This window comes from Cuculus canorus, chromosome 23 (assembly GCF_017976375.1).
Source record: "Cuculus canorus isolate bCucCan1 chromosome 23, bCucCan1.pri, whole genome shotgun sequence".
Lineage (NCBI taxonomy): Eukaryota > Metazoa > Chordata > Aves > Cuculiformes > Cuculidae > Cuculus > Cuculus canorus.
The window spans coordinates 6457689-6474250 of NC_071423.1; the positions used below are offsets into that span (position 1 = coordinate 6457689).

The 16562-nt window shown below is 61.1% G+C and overlaps 1 protein-coding gene across 5 annotated transcripts; it reads left to right on the top strand.

Moving 5' to 3' along the window:
- Nucleotides 1-1821: 1821 nt before the first annotated feature.
- ABCG4 (ATP binding cassette subfamily G member 4) lies at nucleotides 1822-15958 on the top strand. 5 transcript variants are annotated; one of them, XM_054086926.1, is made up of 15 exons: nucleotides 1822-2114; nucleotides 3695-3932; nucleotides 6450-6567; nucleotides 6642-6774; nucleotides 6964-7014; nucleotides 7198-7343; nucleotides 7698-7821; nucleotides 8048-8162; nucleotides 8462-8601; nucleotides 8908-9006; nucleotides 9165-9333; nucleotides 10078-10178; nucleotides 10950-11108; nucleotides 11277-11395; nucleotides 11498-15958. In XM_054086926.1, exons 2-15 carry the CDS (start codon nucleotides 3704-3706, stop codon nucleotides 11721-11723), a joined length of 1929 nt encoding a protein of 642 aa, XP_053942901.1. In that variant the 5' UTR covers nucleotides 1822-2114; nucleotides 3695-3703; the 3' UTR covers nucleotides 11724-15958. The 5 variants fall into 5 exon arrangements, with proteins under 5 accessions (XP_053942901.1, XP_053942904.1, XP_053942902.1 ...); XM_054086929.1 differs by having other exon boundaries at nucleotides 2046-2114; nucleotides 3700-3932; XM_054086927.1 differs by lacking the exon at nucleotides 1822-2114 and adding an exon at nucleotides 2201-2346.
- Nucleotides 15959-16562: the final 604 nt, after the last annotated feature.

A 16562-nucleotide genomic window follows, 5' to 3' on the forward strand; every position in this document is an offset into this window, starting at 1 on the left:
TGTCCACTACTAAATCATCCCTGAGCACCTCATCTACCTGCCTTTTAAACCCCTCCAAGGATGGGGACTCCACCACCTCCCTGCGCAGCCTCTGCCGGTGCCCGAGAACCCTTTCTGTTAAGAAATTCTATCTAATATCCAATCTGAACCTCCCCTGGCGCAGCTTGAGGCTGTTTGAAGCCGTTCCCTCTTGTCCTGTCCCCTCTCACTTGGGAGAAGAGCCCAGCGCCTCCTCTCTCTGGAGGGACTTTTGATAAAGGCTCATAGGGACAGGACGAGGGCCAACGGCTGTGAGGTGGAGAGGGGCGGATTTAGACCAGACCTAAGGAGGAATTTCTTCCCCGTGAGGGTGGGGAGGCCCTGGCCCAGGTTGCCCAGAGCAGTGGTGGCTGCCCCATCCCTGGAGGGGTTCCAGGCCAGGCTGGATGGGGCTCGGAGCCCCTGATCCAGTGGGAGGTGTCCCTGCCCATGGCATGGGGGTGGGAATTAGATGATCTTTAAGGTCCCTTCCAACCCAACCCATTCCATGATTCTATGATTCTCTACAAAGGGGTGGGACTGGCATGTATTTTGCTCCATGAGGATATGACTTAAGACCTCCACATGGAGCTGGCTCCGTGATGACCTCTTTGTGCCCTCACCCAGCCTCTGGCTCCATCCTGCTCTCCACGGAGCCAAATCCCCATCCTAAGCTCTGTCCCAGCCCAAGGCTGGACGTGGGAGGGGAAAGCTTTCCTTGGCTCAACAGATGGGTTTTTAATTAATACTCTCGTTAGTGCCACTCATTTCCATATGTCTTTCGGGTTTAAGTGCTGTGGTGGGTGAGAGGTGTGAGTAACAGCGAGGACGGAGCCAGGCGTGGTGCTGCAGAGTGGGGGGCACGGTGGGTCCCCCGGGACGGGCTGCTGGGGTGGGGACCGAGCCCTGGCGAGGGGGCACAGTCCTGTCCTTTGTGGCCAGATGTGATCCCACCAGCCCTGGATTTTGGTGCCTGGTGTCAGCTTTCCAGGCAGCCCTCCGTGCTGTGGCCCCACTTTCTTCACCCATTACTGCCCCACTTTCACCCATCCCCACTTTCTTCACCCATTACTGCCGCACTTTCACCCATCCCCACTTTCTTCACCCATCACTGCCCAATTTTCACCCATCCCCACTTTCTTCACCCATCACTGCCCCATTTTCACCCATCCCCACTTTCTTCACCCATTACTGCTCCACTTTCACCCATCGCAGTCCCAACTCACCCTTTATGAACTCCACTTTCTTTACCCATCACAGTCCCAGTTCACCCATTAAAACCTAAATTTCACCCTTTATGACCCCAGTTTCACCCATTGCAGTCCCAGTTTCACCCATTACAACCTAAATTTCACCCTTTATGACCCCAGTTGCGCCCATTACCGCCCCAGTTTCACCCACTATGGCTCCAGTTGCGCTCATTACAGCCCCGGTTTCACCTGTTGCGGACCCAGTTCACCCTGTGCAGCCCCAGTTTCACCCCTTGCGGTGGCTGTGTACTGGGGTGTATCCCCCACCCCAAGTCAGGGTAGGGTTGAGGGGGATCAGAAATGACCTGGGAGGGGGGGGAGCGGGATGGAAATGAGGGAGAGGGATGGAAATGGGGGAGCGGGATGGGCTCTGCCCCTTTGTGCCCAGCAGGGAGGGATGCTGGGGGGCTGCGGGGGGGCAGGGCTGGCAGCCCCCGGGCTTGAGGGCTGAGGATGCCGGATGGGAGAGGACGAGAAAGGAAATCAGGCTGGTCCCTTTAAGAGGATTTTCTCTGCCTGGCTGTGCTGCCAGCCTGGGCAGCCCATCCCGCCCCGAGCAGCAGCAGCAGCAGCAGCGGGGACAAAGCTGGCGGATAGAGGCACAGGGGGGTGGCAAAGCACTGCAGGGGTGGGGGTACAGAGCCCCCCTGCTGCCCAGCGCTGCCCTGGGATGGGGAGGAGACCCCCGCCGGGGACCCGCGGGGGCAGCTCCCACCTCGTTTCCCGGTGCTGAGCCCGGATCGGCTGCCTTTGAGCCCCCCCACCCCCCCCGAACCCCCTCTTTGGGCATCACCCCTTTGTCTGCGGAGCGGGGAGGAGGAGGAGGAGCAGCGCCCGAGCTGCCAGGTGAGACCCCAGGGATGGAGAGAGGGGGGGTGGGGTGGGAAGGGAGGGAGGAGGCAGGCGGGGGTGGAAGGGGGTGGCAGGGATGGAGGGAGGAGGCAGGGAACCGGGATGAAGGATGAGCATCCTCGGCAAAGCTGCCTTCCCCACCCATCGCCTCGGGGATGCGCTAAGCCGGGAAGAGCGGCTTGCGGGGCTTTAGAGCTCCTTGGAACGCCCGGCCGGAGGAGTCAAGGTGAGCCCGAGGGTGGGTTGTGCCTGGTGGCCCTCCAAAGCCCTGTTCCCTCTGGAATCCAACACCCCAGGGGTGCCAAACCCACCGCAGACCTCGCGGAGATGGGGATGCGAGCGTTGGGGTGCTGCATCCTTCCTTCCCATTCTTCCTTAGGGCGGGGGCTGTTTTTTTTTTCCAGCCCCTAAAAAAGGGTTCTGTCTGAGCTGAGCAGAGGGCTGGGAAGCTCTGGGAGCAGCTCCTTGTGAAGCCGGCTTCCCATTCCGGGGGATGGTGTGTGCATTGCAGCTGCGGCGAGGAGCCGTCTGCACCGGTGCCTCAGCAAAATGTAGGTTAGCAAAGCGTTAGGGACCCCAACCTTGGAGGAAAGGTGGGTGCTGGGCACGGGCTCCCTTTGCCGATCCCCAATCCATCCGCGCTCTGTGGGGCTGCAGCGGGAGCTGTGCTTAGCGAGCTCCCCACCCTGCTTGGCTTAGCATCCCCCCAGCACCGCAGAGCCCTCGAGCCAAGCGGGGATGCGGGCGCTGGGCGGACTGCGGGCAGAGGATGCTGCTCAGCAGGACGGCGTTCGGGTGGGTGCGTGTCGGAGGGTTTGCGTTGGCATCGTGCTGCGGCCCCACTTTGGTACCGGCCTGGGCTCTCGAGGTGTGCTGGTAGGAGCATTTTTATTTCATTTTTATTTCACCTATTTATCAGACGAAATAAGCCAAGGGAGGCAGAGAAGGATGGGCAGCAGCAGGCCCTTCTCCTTGCTCTATGAAGTCAGTCCCAACAAGCACCCTGGGCACCAGCTGAGGGTCGGATCTAGCCAGGAGGGCTCTGCCCCAGGAGCCGGGGCGAGGCACGGCTTTGCTTTGTCCAAGGAACTCGCTGGAATAGTCTGCTTTCTTGGCACCCAATACCTGCGTCCCTCAAGCTGTGGCCAGGCAGGGGTAATTCCTGGTGAGCCTTTAGGGACATCCAGGCACAGCTACGTGATCCTTACCGAGGGCAGGACATCAGCTCTCCCCTCTCCTGTCCTGCACCCACCATAGTGGACGGGAGCGGGGCTGGGGGAGCTGAAGAGCCTGCCAGGTCTGCTGCCAGCGCCGGACCAGCCGCAGGAGGTGCATCAATTATTGACCGGGGAGCTGATCAGCTGCTCCTTGCTGAGAGCCCCTTGGTGCTAGCTTGGCTGCCCTGGCTGGGTCCGTCCGTCCATCCATCCATCCATCCATCCATCCATCCATCCAGCTGTGGGTGCCACAGCTGGGCAGTGCATCACAGGAAGCCGTCAGGAAAGGGTGTGAGAGGATTTGCTGTGGGCTGGTCCCTGCCCCACTGCAAGCCGATCCCTGCGCGTTTCCCACAGAGCAGCAGGATGGCGGAGAAGGGTATGGATCCCGCATGTGTCTCCATCGCCCTGGAGGACACGGTGTGCCACGCCAGCCCTCCAGACGCTCCGCTCCTCACCACCCACTTGAAGAAGGTGGAGAACCACATCACCGAGGCCCAGAGGTTCTCCCACCTCCCGAAGCGCTCGGCCGTCAACATTGAGTTCATCGACCTGTCCTACTCTGTGCGCGAAGGTTCCTGGTGGAGGAAGAGAGGTAGGATCTGCCGGCTGGGGAAGGGCAGGGGAGGGAACCTGCAGGGCCAGCGCATCCCTCTTCCGTTCCCTATGCCTTGAGCTCTTGAGGTGCCCAGCCTTTCCCTCTGTGCCGGATTCCTGTTTTCCATGCCAATTCCCGCGCCAGGCAGCCCTCTGCAGGCACCGCGTTCCTCGGCTCGGAACTCGTCCCAGTGCGTGGCCGCAGGGCTGCACGCTGGGACCCACAGCGGGAGATGCTGGAGGCACTGGCCCTGTGGTGGTGGGGCTGAGGGTGGTCGGGACATCAGGCTCCGCGGTCTGAAGGAGCACCAGCCACTCTTTGCACCCGTGCTCTGGCCGCCTGTCCTTGCCTGGTGCCCGCGGGGCAGGCTCGTGCCCCACGGCGGTTGCTGCGCACCTCTGCTGCGCACGGCCAAAGGGACGCAGAATGCAGCCCAGGGAAGTCCCTGGTGATGGAGACTGTGGTGGTGGAGGTGGGGCAGATCTCCTGGTTGGGGGGCAGCCAGGCTGGGTGGTTGTCTCCAGCACTGTTATTGGGGTCTGAGGGCTGCGGGTGACGCGCCGGCTGCAGCCCCAGCGCTGCCCCAGCTCAGAGCCGGGCGAGGGGAACACCTGTGGTTTGCAGGGGGTTCCCTCTCCAGCGGTGCCTCGTGCAGCTGAGGGCACTGTACCCTTTCCTGTGTGTGTGACTCCGGCCAAGAGCTCAGGGAGGGGAGGCAGATGGTGGCTGGTGGGTGGCAGTCTGCTTTAATTAGCTCTGTAAGTTAATGGGATGCCAATCAGGCAGCCCCGTGAGATGGAGGGGGAGCTGATCTGCAGCGGCTGAAGGCAACGAGGGGTGAGCGGGGGGCGGGGGTGAGCAAACCAAGGGCATGGGGCTGCTCGGGGGGATGCCCTGACAGCCAGGCGCGCTGGATGAAGCCTCTGTCCCCATCCCAAACCAGGCTCAGCATCTTGGAAAGCTGAGGTACCTGAAGACAGTGGCACCAGTCACAACATCCCTCTGTATGAGATGTCCCTGTTGGACTGGGAAGCTGAGGAAGCACCCCGGGATGAGCCATGGCACGAGTGTGGGTTCCCCAGGGCAGAAGGTGCTGCAGCACCCAGGAGGAGTCCTGGGAAGCGGCTGCTTGCCACCGGGCCAGTGCCCTGCAGGGCAGGAGGGGGACGGGCGTGGGCAGCTGGACCAGCTAGAGCAAGCCATGGGGTGCTGGGGTGGCCGTGGCAGGGATTGCCCTCTCCCCCCAGGCCAGACACAGGTGGAGGAGCTGGCTGGGAGCTCCTGGTGCCTTTGGTGTCAGCTCCCAGGATCCGGCCGGGTTACCCCGCTCTGCTGAAGCAGGAGGTTACTGGCAGTCAATGAACGCGAGTAACCGCTGCGCAAGCTGCAGTGGCGCCGACGTGAGCAGCATGCGCGGTGCCGGAGCTGTGTGCGTGGTGCTGGGATGCACCGGGGGGGCTGCTGGGCATGCTCGCTCTGCTGTCACCATGCACAGCCCCCTGCTCTTCCCTCGCTGCCCCTCGGACAGTGGGGCTCGCTCCTGGGTATAGGGCACCCGACTGAGGGGTGCAGGGGAGGAACCGGGAGCTTGCGCTGCTGGAGAACCTGTCCTGGGGATGCACAGGGCAGAGGGGCTGCCCCCAAGGGTGGCACTCGAGCCATAAACTGGTCTGACCCTGAGGTTTGTGCTCTCCTGTGGGCTGGGGGTGGGTGTGCTGCCCTTGCCCGGCACCAGCTGCCACCACGGGGCACAGGGGACACAGGGAGATGCTCAGACTTGGTCCGTGGATCAGCGTGGTCCTCGCACCCCGTGTGCCCTTGCTGTCCTGCCAGGGCTGCGTTTGGGGGCAGCTCCTGAGAGCCTGAGGCTGTGCCTGTTCCCTACTCCCGATACATCATGTTCCTTCTGCCAGAAAATGCTAATCAGCTGCCTTTAAAGCAGAGATAATTCCAGGTCTGATTAGCAGCGGCTGCTGCCGGGTGTCACGGCGTGAATGCCAATGAAGGCACCAGCCGGGCTCCCCGGGCTCCCCTGCTCCTCGCCATCCCCCCCATCCCCAGGGACCGGGACCTGACCGTGTGCCCAGGACCGATGGCAGCAGCTCCGCGCTCTGCCCCAGGGATGTCCCTGCTCTTTGCTGTGATCCAGGGCGTGAGCCGCTTGGGCAGGCGTCAGCCAAGGGTCAGGGGTTGTGCTGGAAATGACAGTCCGTGTGGCTCAAGGCTCGGGGTGCTGATGGGGTCTCCAGGCACATGCAGCCCCTGGCGTGACACACGGAGGTCCTGAGATCCTCCCGGTGCATCACAGTCCCTGTAGCACTGCTGCTCTGGAGTCACAGAATGGTTTGGGTTGGAAGGGGCCTCAAAGCCCATCCAGTCCCACCCCTGCCATGGGCAGGGACACCTCCCACTGGATCAGGGGCTCCAAGCCCCATCCAACCTGGCCTGGAACCCCTCCAGGGATGGGGCAGCCACGCCTTCTCCAGCCGAACCCCCTCCACTCTCTCCGTACAGGGTACAAGACTCTCCTCAAATGCCTGTCGGGGAAGTTCTGCCAGCGGGAGCTCATTGGGATCATGGGGCCCTCCGGCGCCGGGAAGTCCACCCTGATGAACATCCTGGCTGGCTACAGGTGAGGCTGGGGGGAAGCCAGCAGGGCTGGGGCTGAAGCCTTGTGTTACATCTCCCCACGCCTCATTCCTGCAGGGAGACCGGCATGAAGGGCCAGATCCTGGTGAACGGCCGACCGCGGGACCTGCGCACCTTCCGCAAGATGTCCTGCTACATCATGCAGGATGACATGCTCCTGCCACACCTCACCGTGCTGGAGGCTATGATGGTGAGCGATGCGGGAACCTGGGCATCGAGTCCTTGGGCGTGGAGCCCACACTGACGTCAGGCTTTTCCGAGGGCTCTGTTCTTGCTCCCTTCGTCCTGAACCACCGCTTGGCCGGGCAGGGATGGGGCCACAGCGCAGCTGATTCTGTCCCCTGACAGTCGTGTCTCCCTGCTCACCCTCTCTCTGCAGGTCTCTGCTAACCTGAAGCTGAGTGAGAAGCAGGAGGTGAAGAAGGAGCTGGTAAGTGCAGAGGAAAGTGGGTCCAGACCCTTTCATCTCCCCCAAGATGGGGACAGTAAGAGCCCTGAGGGGACCAGGGGATGCTGAGGGGCTCCCCGCGATGGAGATTCTGAAGGGAGGTGGCGGGGATGGATTGAGGGTCCGTGGGTGGGAGACCCTGTGGTGAAGGAGGCTGTCTCACAGGTGAATGAGATCCTGACAGCCCTGGGGCTGCTGGACTGCTCCTACACCCGCACCATCTCGCTGTCAGGGGGGCAGCGCAAGCGCCTGGCCATCGCCCTCGAGCTGGTGAACAACCCTCCGGTGATGTTCTTCGATGAGCCCACGAGGTGAGACTGCAGGAGCCAGGGCTGCCCAGCACTGTACGCTCAGCTCTGCTTCGCCTGCCAGGGGACAACCTCTGGAGCACAGCAGGGCTGTGGGACCTGAGGGTGGGATGTCACTGTGCCCACCAGGACTCCAAGAAGGTTGGGTGATGGCAGGGCTGGGGTTGCAAGGGTTGCTCTTCTCCATCAGTCTGAGAAGAGGATGCAAAGGGATGCTCTTCTCCATTAGTCTGAGAGGAGGGTTCCCGCAAGAAGAGGCAAGTGGCAGCACCTTTAGGATGTACTGCTCTCCCTTTTAATTATCCCTTTCTCTCTCTGTTGTCTCTTTCTCCTCCACCCCACCCTGTATGGCCACAGCGGTCTGGACAGTGCTTCCTGCTTCCAGGTGGTTTCTCTGATGCGGTCCCTGGCACAGGGTGGGCGCACCATCATCTGCACCATCCACCAGCCCAGCGCCAAGCTCTTTGAGATGTTTGACAAGGTTTGGGCTGGATTCTTTGGGACGCGGGGTCCCTCTGGCCCCAAGACCTAGGAGAGGGGCCGTGAGAGGGGGAGGCGTTTGACCTCGGGCTTGTGCGGCACACAGCCCTGATGGCCGGGGTCTGGCAAGGGTGTCCTGTGTCACCTTAGGGCAACGAGGTGGGTGGGAGCAGAGGGCTGTGCCTCTGGCTGCTCCGCACCCACCATCTCCCACCCTTTTCTTGCAGCTGTACATCCTGAGCCAGGGCCAGTGCATCTTCAAAGGCGTCGTGACCAACCTCATCCCCTACCTGAAGGGTCTTGGCCTCCACTGCCCCACATACCACAACCCTGCTGACTTCAGTGAGTGCCCCTGCCCCAGCTGTGGGGACACGGTGGGGAGCCAGAGGGTGTCCAAGCCCAGTGTCCAAGCCCAAGGGGTTGACTGGCACTCCCTAGGGCTGCCCTGGAAACTGGGCTGCTCATATCCTCCCCATTAGGCGCTATCTGGGCAGCTCTGCCGTGAGGTGGAGCATCATGGGGTGGAGGTTGCGCTGGGTTCCCACCTCCCTGCTCCACGGGGTTATGGTCTGCTCATACTGAGAGCAGTGATGGCAAAGGCTGGCTCAGCACCTCTTGGGTGGCCCTGTTCTCCTCCACAGTTATCGAGGTGGCTTCAGGAGAGTATGGAGACCTCAACCCCGTCCTGTTCCGCGCCGTCCAGAATGGCATGTGCACCATGGCTGAGAAGAAGAGCAGCCCTGACAAGTCAGATCCATCGTGCCCGGCACACTGCGTGACGGTGAGCGGGGGTGAGAGGAACCTCCTGAGATGATGGGGAGTGGCATGCAACAGGGTGTCCACCCACAGGCACCTCAGTCCCCCTTGTCCCACATCGCACGGAGATTCTGTGATGCCTTCAGCCCCTTGTCCACGATGGGGAGCACGGAGGCGTTCAGCCTCCGCTTGTCTGGAGCAGCTCTGTGTGCGGAGCCGGCAGTACCTGTTCTCACCAGGGGAGCTCAAAAGGGGCACCGTGGGAGACTTTGGGTGCCATCCTACTAAGGATCCCACGTTGTCAACTTGATCCATGTCTGTGGTCTTGCAGGACGTGGACCACATCGAGAGCCACACGTTTGCCACCAGCACTTCAACCCAGTTCTGCATCCTCTTCAAGAGAACCTTTATTTGCATCCTAAGGGACACGGTGAGGGCAGGGGAGGCTGGGCCAGGGATGGGAGCGGGCAGAGGTGGGAGCTGAATGGGAGCTGGAGTGGGGCTCACCCTTGAGGAGCAGGCAGGCTGTCCTCTGCTCCTGGAGCGCCTCCCTGCCTCACTGAGCCCCTGTACCCTCTCTACCTGCAGGTGCTGACCCACCTGCGGTTCATGTCCCACATCTGCATCGGGGTGCTGATCGGGCTGCTCTACCTGCACATTGGCAACGACGCCGGCAAAGTCTTCAACAACACTGGCTTTCTCTTCTTCTCCATGCTCTTCCTTATGTTCGCCGCGCTGATGCCCACCATCCTCACCTGTAAGGAGCTTCTTCCCCTATCCAACCCCCATTTGCTGCTCCCAACCCTTGGGGCAGAGTGGGATGTTCCGGCTGTGTGGGGTTGTGTCTGCTGGGTGCTGGGGGAGGGCAGATGAGCTGGATGAAGGAGCGGAAACAAGAGGAGAGGGGGAAACTTCGGGTTAAGTATTGCAGTTTTTCCCTTTATTTAATTATGGAATGTTTTGGCTTGAAGGGACCTCAAAGCCCATCCAGTCCCACCCCCTGCCATGGGCAGGGACACCTCCCACTGGATCAGGGGCTCCAAGCCCCATCCAACCTGGCCTGGAACCCCTACAGGGATGGGGCAGCCACCACTGCTCTGGGCACCCTGGGCCAGGGCCTCCCCACCCTCACAAGAAAACATTTCTTCCTAAGATCTCATCTCCATCTCCCCTCTTTCAGGTTGATGTTTCGCCATAACGTACTTTCCAGCTCAAAGCAGAATGCTGGAGGGGTTTTTTTGCTGAGAAAGCATCTATAAAGCTTCGTTCTCAGCTGCTTCACCTTCTTTCACTTCCTCAAAAAGTTTGCCTAAAAATAATCCCCAGCCAAGCTGACCTTTCCACGCAGAAAGTTCCTACATCGGTCCCTGTCCTTTTTCCCTGGCGAGGATTTGAGCACGCGCCCAAGGCTGCTCGCGGTCAGGGCAGCACCGCGTCTGCCTGCGCCGGGGCAGGGGCAGCCCAGGGCACCGCTGGCTGTTGACTCTTTGTCTCCCCACAGTCCCCCAGGAGATGTCTGTATTCCTGCGAGAGCACTTGAACTACTGGTACAGCCTGAAAGCGTATTATCTGGCGAAGACCATGGCGGATGTGCCCTTCCAGGTGAGCTTTTGGCTTGGTTAGAATCATAGAATCAATGTCCTGAGCTGGAAGGGACCCACAAGGATCATCCCGTCCAACTCCTGTCCCTGCACAGACAACCCCAACATTCACACCGTGGGGCTGAGGGCGTTGGCCAAATGCTTCTGGAATATTGTCAGGATTGGAGATGTGACTGCTTCCCTGGGAGCTGCTCCAGTGCTCCACCACCCTTTGGGAGAAGAGCCTTCTCCTAATGTCCAACCTAACCCTCCCCTGGCACCTTCCTGCATTCCCTCTGGTCCAGAGAGAAGAGCTCAGCACCTACTCCTCTTCCTCCCCTTGAGAGGAAGCTGCAGACCACACAGTGAGGTCTCTTCTCCCCAGTCTCTTCTCCAGCCTGAACAGACCCAGCGACTTCAGCTGCTCCTCACACAACTTCCCCTTTAAACCCCTCACTAACTCCATGCCATCCTCTGGACACTCCCCGGTAGCTTTAGATCCTTTTTATCCGGTGGTGCCCAAATCTGCCCCCAGCGCTCAAGGTGTGGAGCAGAGGGAGACAATCCCCTCCCTCTGCCGGCACGGTGCTGTGCTGGAGGCACCCCAGGACGCGGCTCTCCCTCTTGGCTGCCAGGGCCACATCCTGATGCTGATGTGCCTTCCTTGGCACAGCCAACTGCCCGGCTACCCCAACACCCCACGCTGGCCTTGAGGGGTCCCCGCAGCCCTCTGTGGGGTGAGGATGGCCATGGGTCCAGTAAAGCGGTCTCTTTGCTTTGTGTCCCTCTCCAGGTGATCTGCCCCATCGCGTACTGCAGCATCGTGTACTGGATGACGGGACAGCCTCCTGAAGCCACGCGCTTCCTCCTCTTCTCTGCCCTGGCCACCGCCACAGCCCTGGTGGCCCAATCCCTCGGGCTTCTCATCGGAGCTGCTTCCACGTCCCTCCAGGTCAGTTGCGGTCCTGGCGTTGCCTTTCTTGTGGAGACAGAGGAGGGACTTGCAAGTCCCACGATAAGGAAGAGTGGAGGGAAGCGTTGTCCCCGGGCAGAGGTGTGGGTGCCATAGGCTCTGTACCCGGGGATGGGGATGTGACACCCAGTGGTCTCTGCTCCCCAGGTGGCCACTTTTGTGGGACCTGTCACTGCCATCCCTGTCCTGCTCTTCTCGGGCTTCTTCGTCAGCTTCAAGACCATCCCGACCTACCTGCAGTGGAGCTCGTACGTCTCCTATGTCAGGTAGGACCCAACCACAAGCTCCCTGCCCTGGCCTCCCACGGGCTGGGGAGAGATTGAGGTACCTGGGCCATGCGGTGGTTCTCATGGTGTGCTCTGCCCTAGGTATGGCTTTGAGGGCGTCATTCTCACCATCTACGCCATGGAACGTGAGGACCTGGAGTGCCTCGAGGACTTCTGCCCTTTCCAGAAACCCATCAAGATCCTGCAGGAGCTGGACGTAGAGGAGGCCAAGCTCTACCTGGACTTCCTCATCCTGGGCATCTTCTTCGTCATCCTGCGGCTCCTGGCTTACCTGGTCCTCAGGTACAAAGTCAAATCAGAGAGATAAAGAGGCCCCGGTGCCGTTCCTGGGCCTGGACTGCTGCAGGAGACGTTCTTCGGATGGACACGGTGCTCCTAGCAGGTCGCAGACCGTGGCGGAGGTGTCGATAGGTGCCAGCCAGGCCTGGCTCAGTCGAGAAGGGTTTTGAGACATCTCGGAACTGTTTTAACCTTGCCACACACTCTTCATTGTGAAAGTTTTGTACAGCCTTGGCATGTGCCACCCTCTCCTCCAGGACTGCTGAACCTCACAGAGCTTGGGGTCCCTCTTGGCACCCCTGCCCGGCGCTGCCCTTCTCCACCAAACACATTGGGACACTGGGATGGTCCCGCAGGGACCCGAGAGAGGCTGAGAGGAGCCGACTGTTCCGGGCAGGAGTCGGGGCAATGCCCTGGGGCTGAAGCTGGAGGAGATGCCTACAGAGCACGGATGAGCAGCTCTGCGCCTCGCCCTGGCCAGCAGCACGTGTGTCAGCACAAAGAAGAGCCCAAAGATGCAATAGGCTGAGTTGCACAAGGCTTTAGTGTTTTCTGTAGCCACAGAAATTGCTGCATCCCCATTTTTGTTCTGCATAACCCCCTCTTTCCCCCCTTGTTCCTTTTCTTTCTTATTTTTTTTTTCCAAACCCTCTGCATGGACGGGAAAGGGAGTCACCGGGGACAGAAGGACTTGGGGATCCGTCTCAGACTTCTGCTCTGATGCCATCCTCAGAGACGGGATCATCAAACCTGGAGACGTGGTGGGGTTTGGGAACAGGGCAGTGTTCTCAGACCTTAGGGAGCCTCTCAAGTCCCTGTTGTCTCCAGGGTCTGAGCCAAGAGGATAAAACCAACCAACACGGCAAGAAGTGACTGCTCCCTTCAAGTGATGCCCAGAATGAGGAGGATTTACGTCCCCACAGCCTGCCAGTGCCCAGCAGATGAAAAGCAGGGCTGGGCTCAGTTGTGGCGTCGCTGGAGCCTCTGCTGCAGGAGAAGAGCTGACCCTGAGCCCTTCCCTTGCACCGTCTCGCTCCTCACGCCTCTTCCTCCGGCACAACCGCAGCTTCCTCAGCAGAACAGGGAGGACGAGCCTCACCCAGCACAGGCTGCGCACGGAGGCGGTGAGAGCCCAGGGTGCTCCCAGCGGTGCCACAACTGGAAGGCAGGTGAGATCTCAGAGCAGCTTCTTTGCATTGGGCCCCCCTGGCACCGAGAAGGGCTTTGTGCTTTGTGACTGCTATCAGGAGATGATCCCTTTTGGCAAGCGTCTCCAGTGGCTCCTCCACGTCACGTCCCACTCCACTCCGCTCGTGGAGGGAAGGCATTTTTGGCACCTGGTTGGCTCTCCAAAGGAACCGAGCTGAGCCCCAAGCTGGCGGGGGGCGTCTGCACACACTGCTGTGCCCTGCGGCTGCGCTGGTCACCCGTGTGCGTGGCAACCCACCGCTTTCCAGTGAGCGCGGACGCGGCCCCATCCTGCCACGCTTGGCCCCGGTTCAAGCGCAGGCTGGGAGATGCTGCTGCCGGCTGTCTCGGAGCAGCAGGGGATCTCAGGGCAAATGCCAGACTTCGGTGAAATCCTGGAGACTGCTCTTTGCTTTGCCTGGCTCATGCTGGGGCTGCAGGTGCAGGTGCCGGGTTGGCGGCAGCGCTGGGCACTCAGCAAGGGGGGGTTTCCCCCACTTGGGCAGCATTGCTGCGAGGAGCTTGCAGCACTCTCCTGCGCAGAGGGTCTGGAAGCAGGATGTGTCCTGGTGACCTTTCCATGCTGAGCATCAGGGGTTTCCCCAGGAGCTCTTGTCTGACTTATCGCTCTTCATCACAAAATGCCCTTCGGCTCCTGGATCTTCCCTCACTGCGCACCCTGTGCTGTGCTCTGTGATGGACCCTGCCAGTCTGGGGGGCTGCAGCCTCCTGGGGACAACGCTGCCAAGCAAAGCCACAGGCACGTGGCCAAGTGGGGAACGGTCCCCGTGTCTGCTCTGTCACCAGGAGGATGGATGGACAGGGAGGCAGGAGGATGGTGGAGCTGCAGGCTGGCACCCTCCTCCATCTCCACAGTCCATGCGGCTGCTAGGACCAGCGCTCCACTTCCATTCTGCTCTCGGGCTGTGGCGAGTTCAGCCTCGCCCAGTGCAGGGCAGGTGTCGCTGGGCTGAGGGTTTTCTCCTGGATGGATCCCAAGTGGGCAGGAGGTGCTTTGCACAGCTCCTGCCTCCTGTCTGCTCCCTGGCACAGCAGCTCCCGTGGTGGGTCCAGCTTCCCACTCAGCGCTGCACCCGGTGCCTCCTGGGACACCTCTGTGCCATCGCAGCCACCGCTGCTCCCAGAAGGACCAGGACGAGACAGACTCACGATGGCCCACGTGTGGAGCAGATGGGACCCCCAGAAGGCACCCGTGTGCCCCATGCACAGGGACGCTGCAGCAGATGCCTTCACCGCCCAGTCTCTGCTGCTTGCAGAGGAACCCTGTGGGACAGGTTGCCCAGTCTCGGCGTGGCCGGAGGGACACTGCTGGGGCAGGTAGCTCCACAGGTGCCTCCTCGGACCAGCCTGTCTGGGATGGGGCAGCTGGCAGCACCCCAGGACCTCCAGGACGGTTCAGCACAGCCTGGCCCTCCTGCGCCACTGAGCACGTGGGCTGCAGAGTCCCGGCTGAGCAGGTACACGGCCACCGTGGGCAGAGGTGAGCTCTGGAGATGGAGAAAGGCCGTGTTCCCCAACTGGGCAGGCGTGTGGTGAGTGGGGGTCATGGGGCAGGTACCCCTCATCCCCCTCCGGCGCCTCGGAGAAGGGCTCTGGCACTCAAGCAGAGCCAGTGAGTGAACGCGTTGGCACAAAGGGGCTGTGCCGACTGAGTGCAATGGGCACCTGGTGGTACAGAGACCGTGAGCCAGGTGAAAGCACCCTCAGTGGTGCCCAAGGCATGAATGGAGCTGAGGAACCAAAATACGGCCATCGATTGCACCTTCTATCTCAGCGAGGACAATCCCAAAGACGGTGGAAGGCACAGAGAAATGCAAAGGGACCGAACACGTTTGCACTGAGCCCAGCAGGCGGGCATGGCTGGGCCGAGCACTGGGCATTTATCGCCCCTCCACTGCCCAGGTGGCCACCTGAGGGGTTCTCTCTGCCCTGGCATGGCAGAGGGATGGGGCGCAGCTCCCCCGCTCTGGGGAGACCTTGGTGGAGCAAGGCTGAGTTGCTCCAGCCTGTTGACTAGCGGGCATCTCTCCAGGACGGTCTCTTCGGGGTAAGACAGGCACCGAGCTGGGCTGGGCAGGACCCCTTGGTGATGACCCTGGTCATGATGTGATGTGGGGCCAGGAGTGTCCAGGCTGGGTCTCACCTTGTCCTGAGGGTGTGGGGAGCATCCACGTGTTGGGCTGGCACGCAGCAGGGAGGATGCACTTTATCAGAGCAGCGGAGTGGGGTTGTGGGAGCTTCTGGCTGCAGGGATCCCAGCAGGGCACAATCCGGAGGAGCGTGACGGAGGAGAGCAGGCTTCTTCCCCGACACCTCCTCTCCTCTCCTGCCTTCCCTTGCAATGCACTTTGAATGGATGAGGATGTGGTCCAGGCCATGGCTCCAGCTCCCTGGGAGCACTGGTTGAACTTCAACTCATCCATAACTGCTTCAGCCCCTTAGCCTGGTTCCCTCAAGGCCCCCAGGCACGGCTGTATCAGGAACCTCTCCCTCAGGTGTGCTGTGAATGCAGGCAGGCAAGAAGGACCTCTCACCTCCACGCATGTCCAGGCCACCCTTGTCACACGCACAAGAAGACCAAATGCACCATCACCCGGCAGGCGCTGGGGTTTGCTGGAGGGGAGCCTGGGCCAGCGCACGGAGGGGATGGAGCTTCTCCCAGTATTTCACCCCTCTTTCAAATCAGGCAATAAACCCGTGTTCTGTTCTCCCTCCGCACGGACACCCTTTGTCCTTTCCCTCTGCCACGGCAGTTCCTGGTGCCACGAGCAGCCTGGGATCTCTGCGTGCATCCCCACCACGCTGCACCCCGTGGGTTCTCCCAGCCTTCGCGTTCTCCACGTGCATAGAGGAGGGTGTTCAGTGGGATGCACGTGTGATACAGGACAGGGGTGGACCATGCAGAGCGGGGCAGATGTTGAAACCCCTGCTCCCACATGACTGGAGAGGAGCTGCTTGAATCCTGGGACCGTTTGCCAAAATACGATACAGGTAATAGCTCCGAGGCTGAGGGAAGCTGCTCGCACAGCAATAGCTCCGACGTGGCGCTCCATGTCGGTGCCACTCGATGGGGAGGCTGCAAAGCGGGGCCAGGGCACCGCTGCCCACAGCTGCAGCCTGGCAGGACCCAGGCAGGGTAGAGGGGAGCCCTGGGCTCTTTCGGGGAGCGCGGGGCTGCTGGCAGGGCCCTGCTGGCTCCCTGGGCTGGGCCACACGCGCAGGTAAGTGCCCTGCAGGGACAGGGTGTCGGGGTCCCTGCTTGCTGCCCGTACTCACCGGTGTCAGGAATGCCCCGGGAGCTGCCGAGCAGGTGGAGATGTTGTGGCTTATTGTGGTCTTTCTGAGATGCCAGCTGTACTTGTTGGATTTCACACATCAATAAAACTTATATTTATAGTGTAGCGCCTGGATGCCTCCTCTCCCTGAGCGGCCAGAGGGTGTGCGTGAAGGGGGAGACGCACGGGCATCCCTGCAGTGGGTCTGAGGTGGGTGCTGGGGATGGGTGCAGCCTGCGCCAAGGTAACGGGGATGCTCATGTAGGTGTGGGTTATATGCAGGGTTTTGGGGTGCAAGCGTGACCTCTGGGGTTCCCAAGGTGTGAATCCCTGGCCCCAGCACCCTGTGGGTGGGATGGCAATTCCCAGGATGACACCCAGGG

Bases quoted from the DNA above. Each gene is read 5' to 3' on its own strand.
- ABCG4 (XM_054086926.1), top strand. From the start codon at position 3,704: ATGGCGGAGAAGGGTATGGATCCCGCATGTGTCTCCATCGCCCTGGAG. The intron at 6,775-6,963 runs GTGAGCGATGCG...CTCTCTCTGCAG, and splicing joins CCGTGCTGGAGGCTATGATG to GTCTCTGCTAACCTGAAGCT. The intron at 7,015-7,197 runs GTAAGTGCAGAG...GCTGTCTCACAG, and splicing joins AGGAGGTGAAGAAGGAGCTG to GTGAATGAGATCCTGACAGC.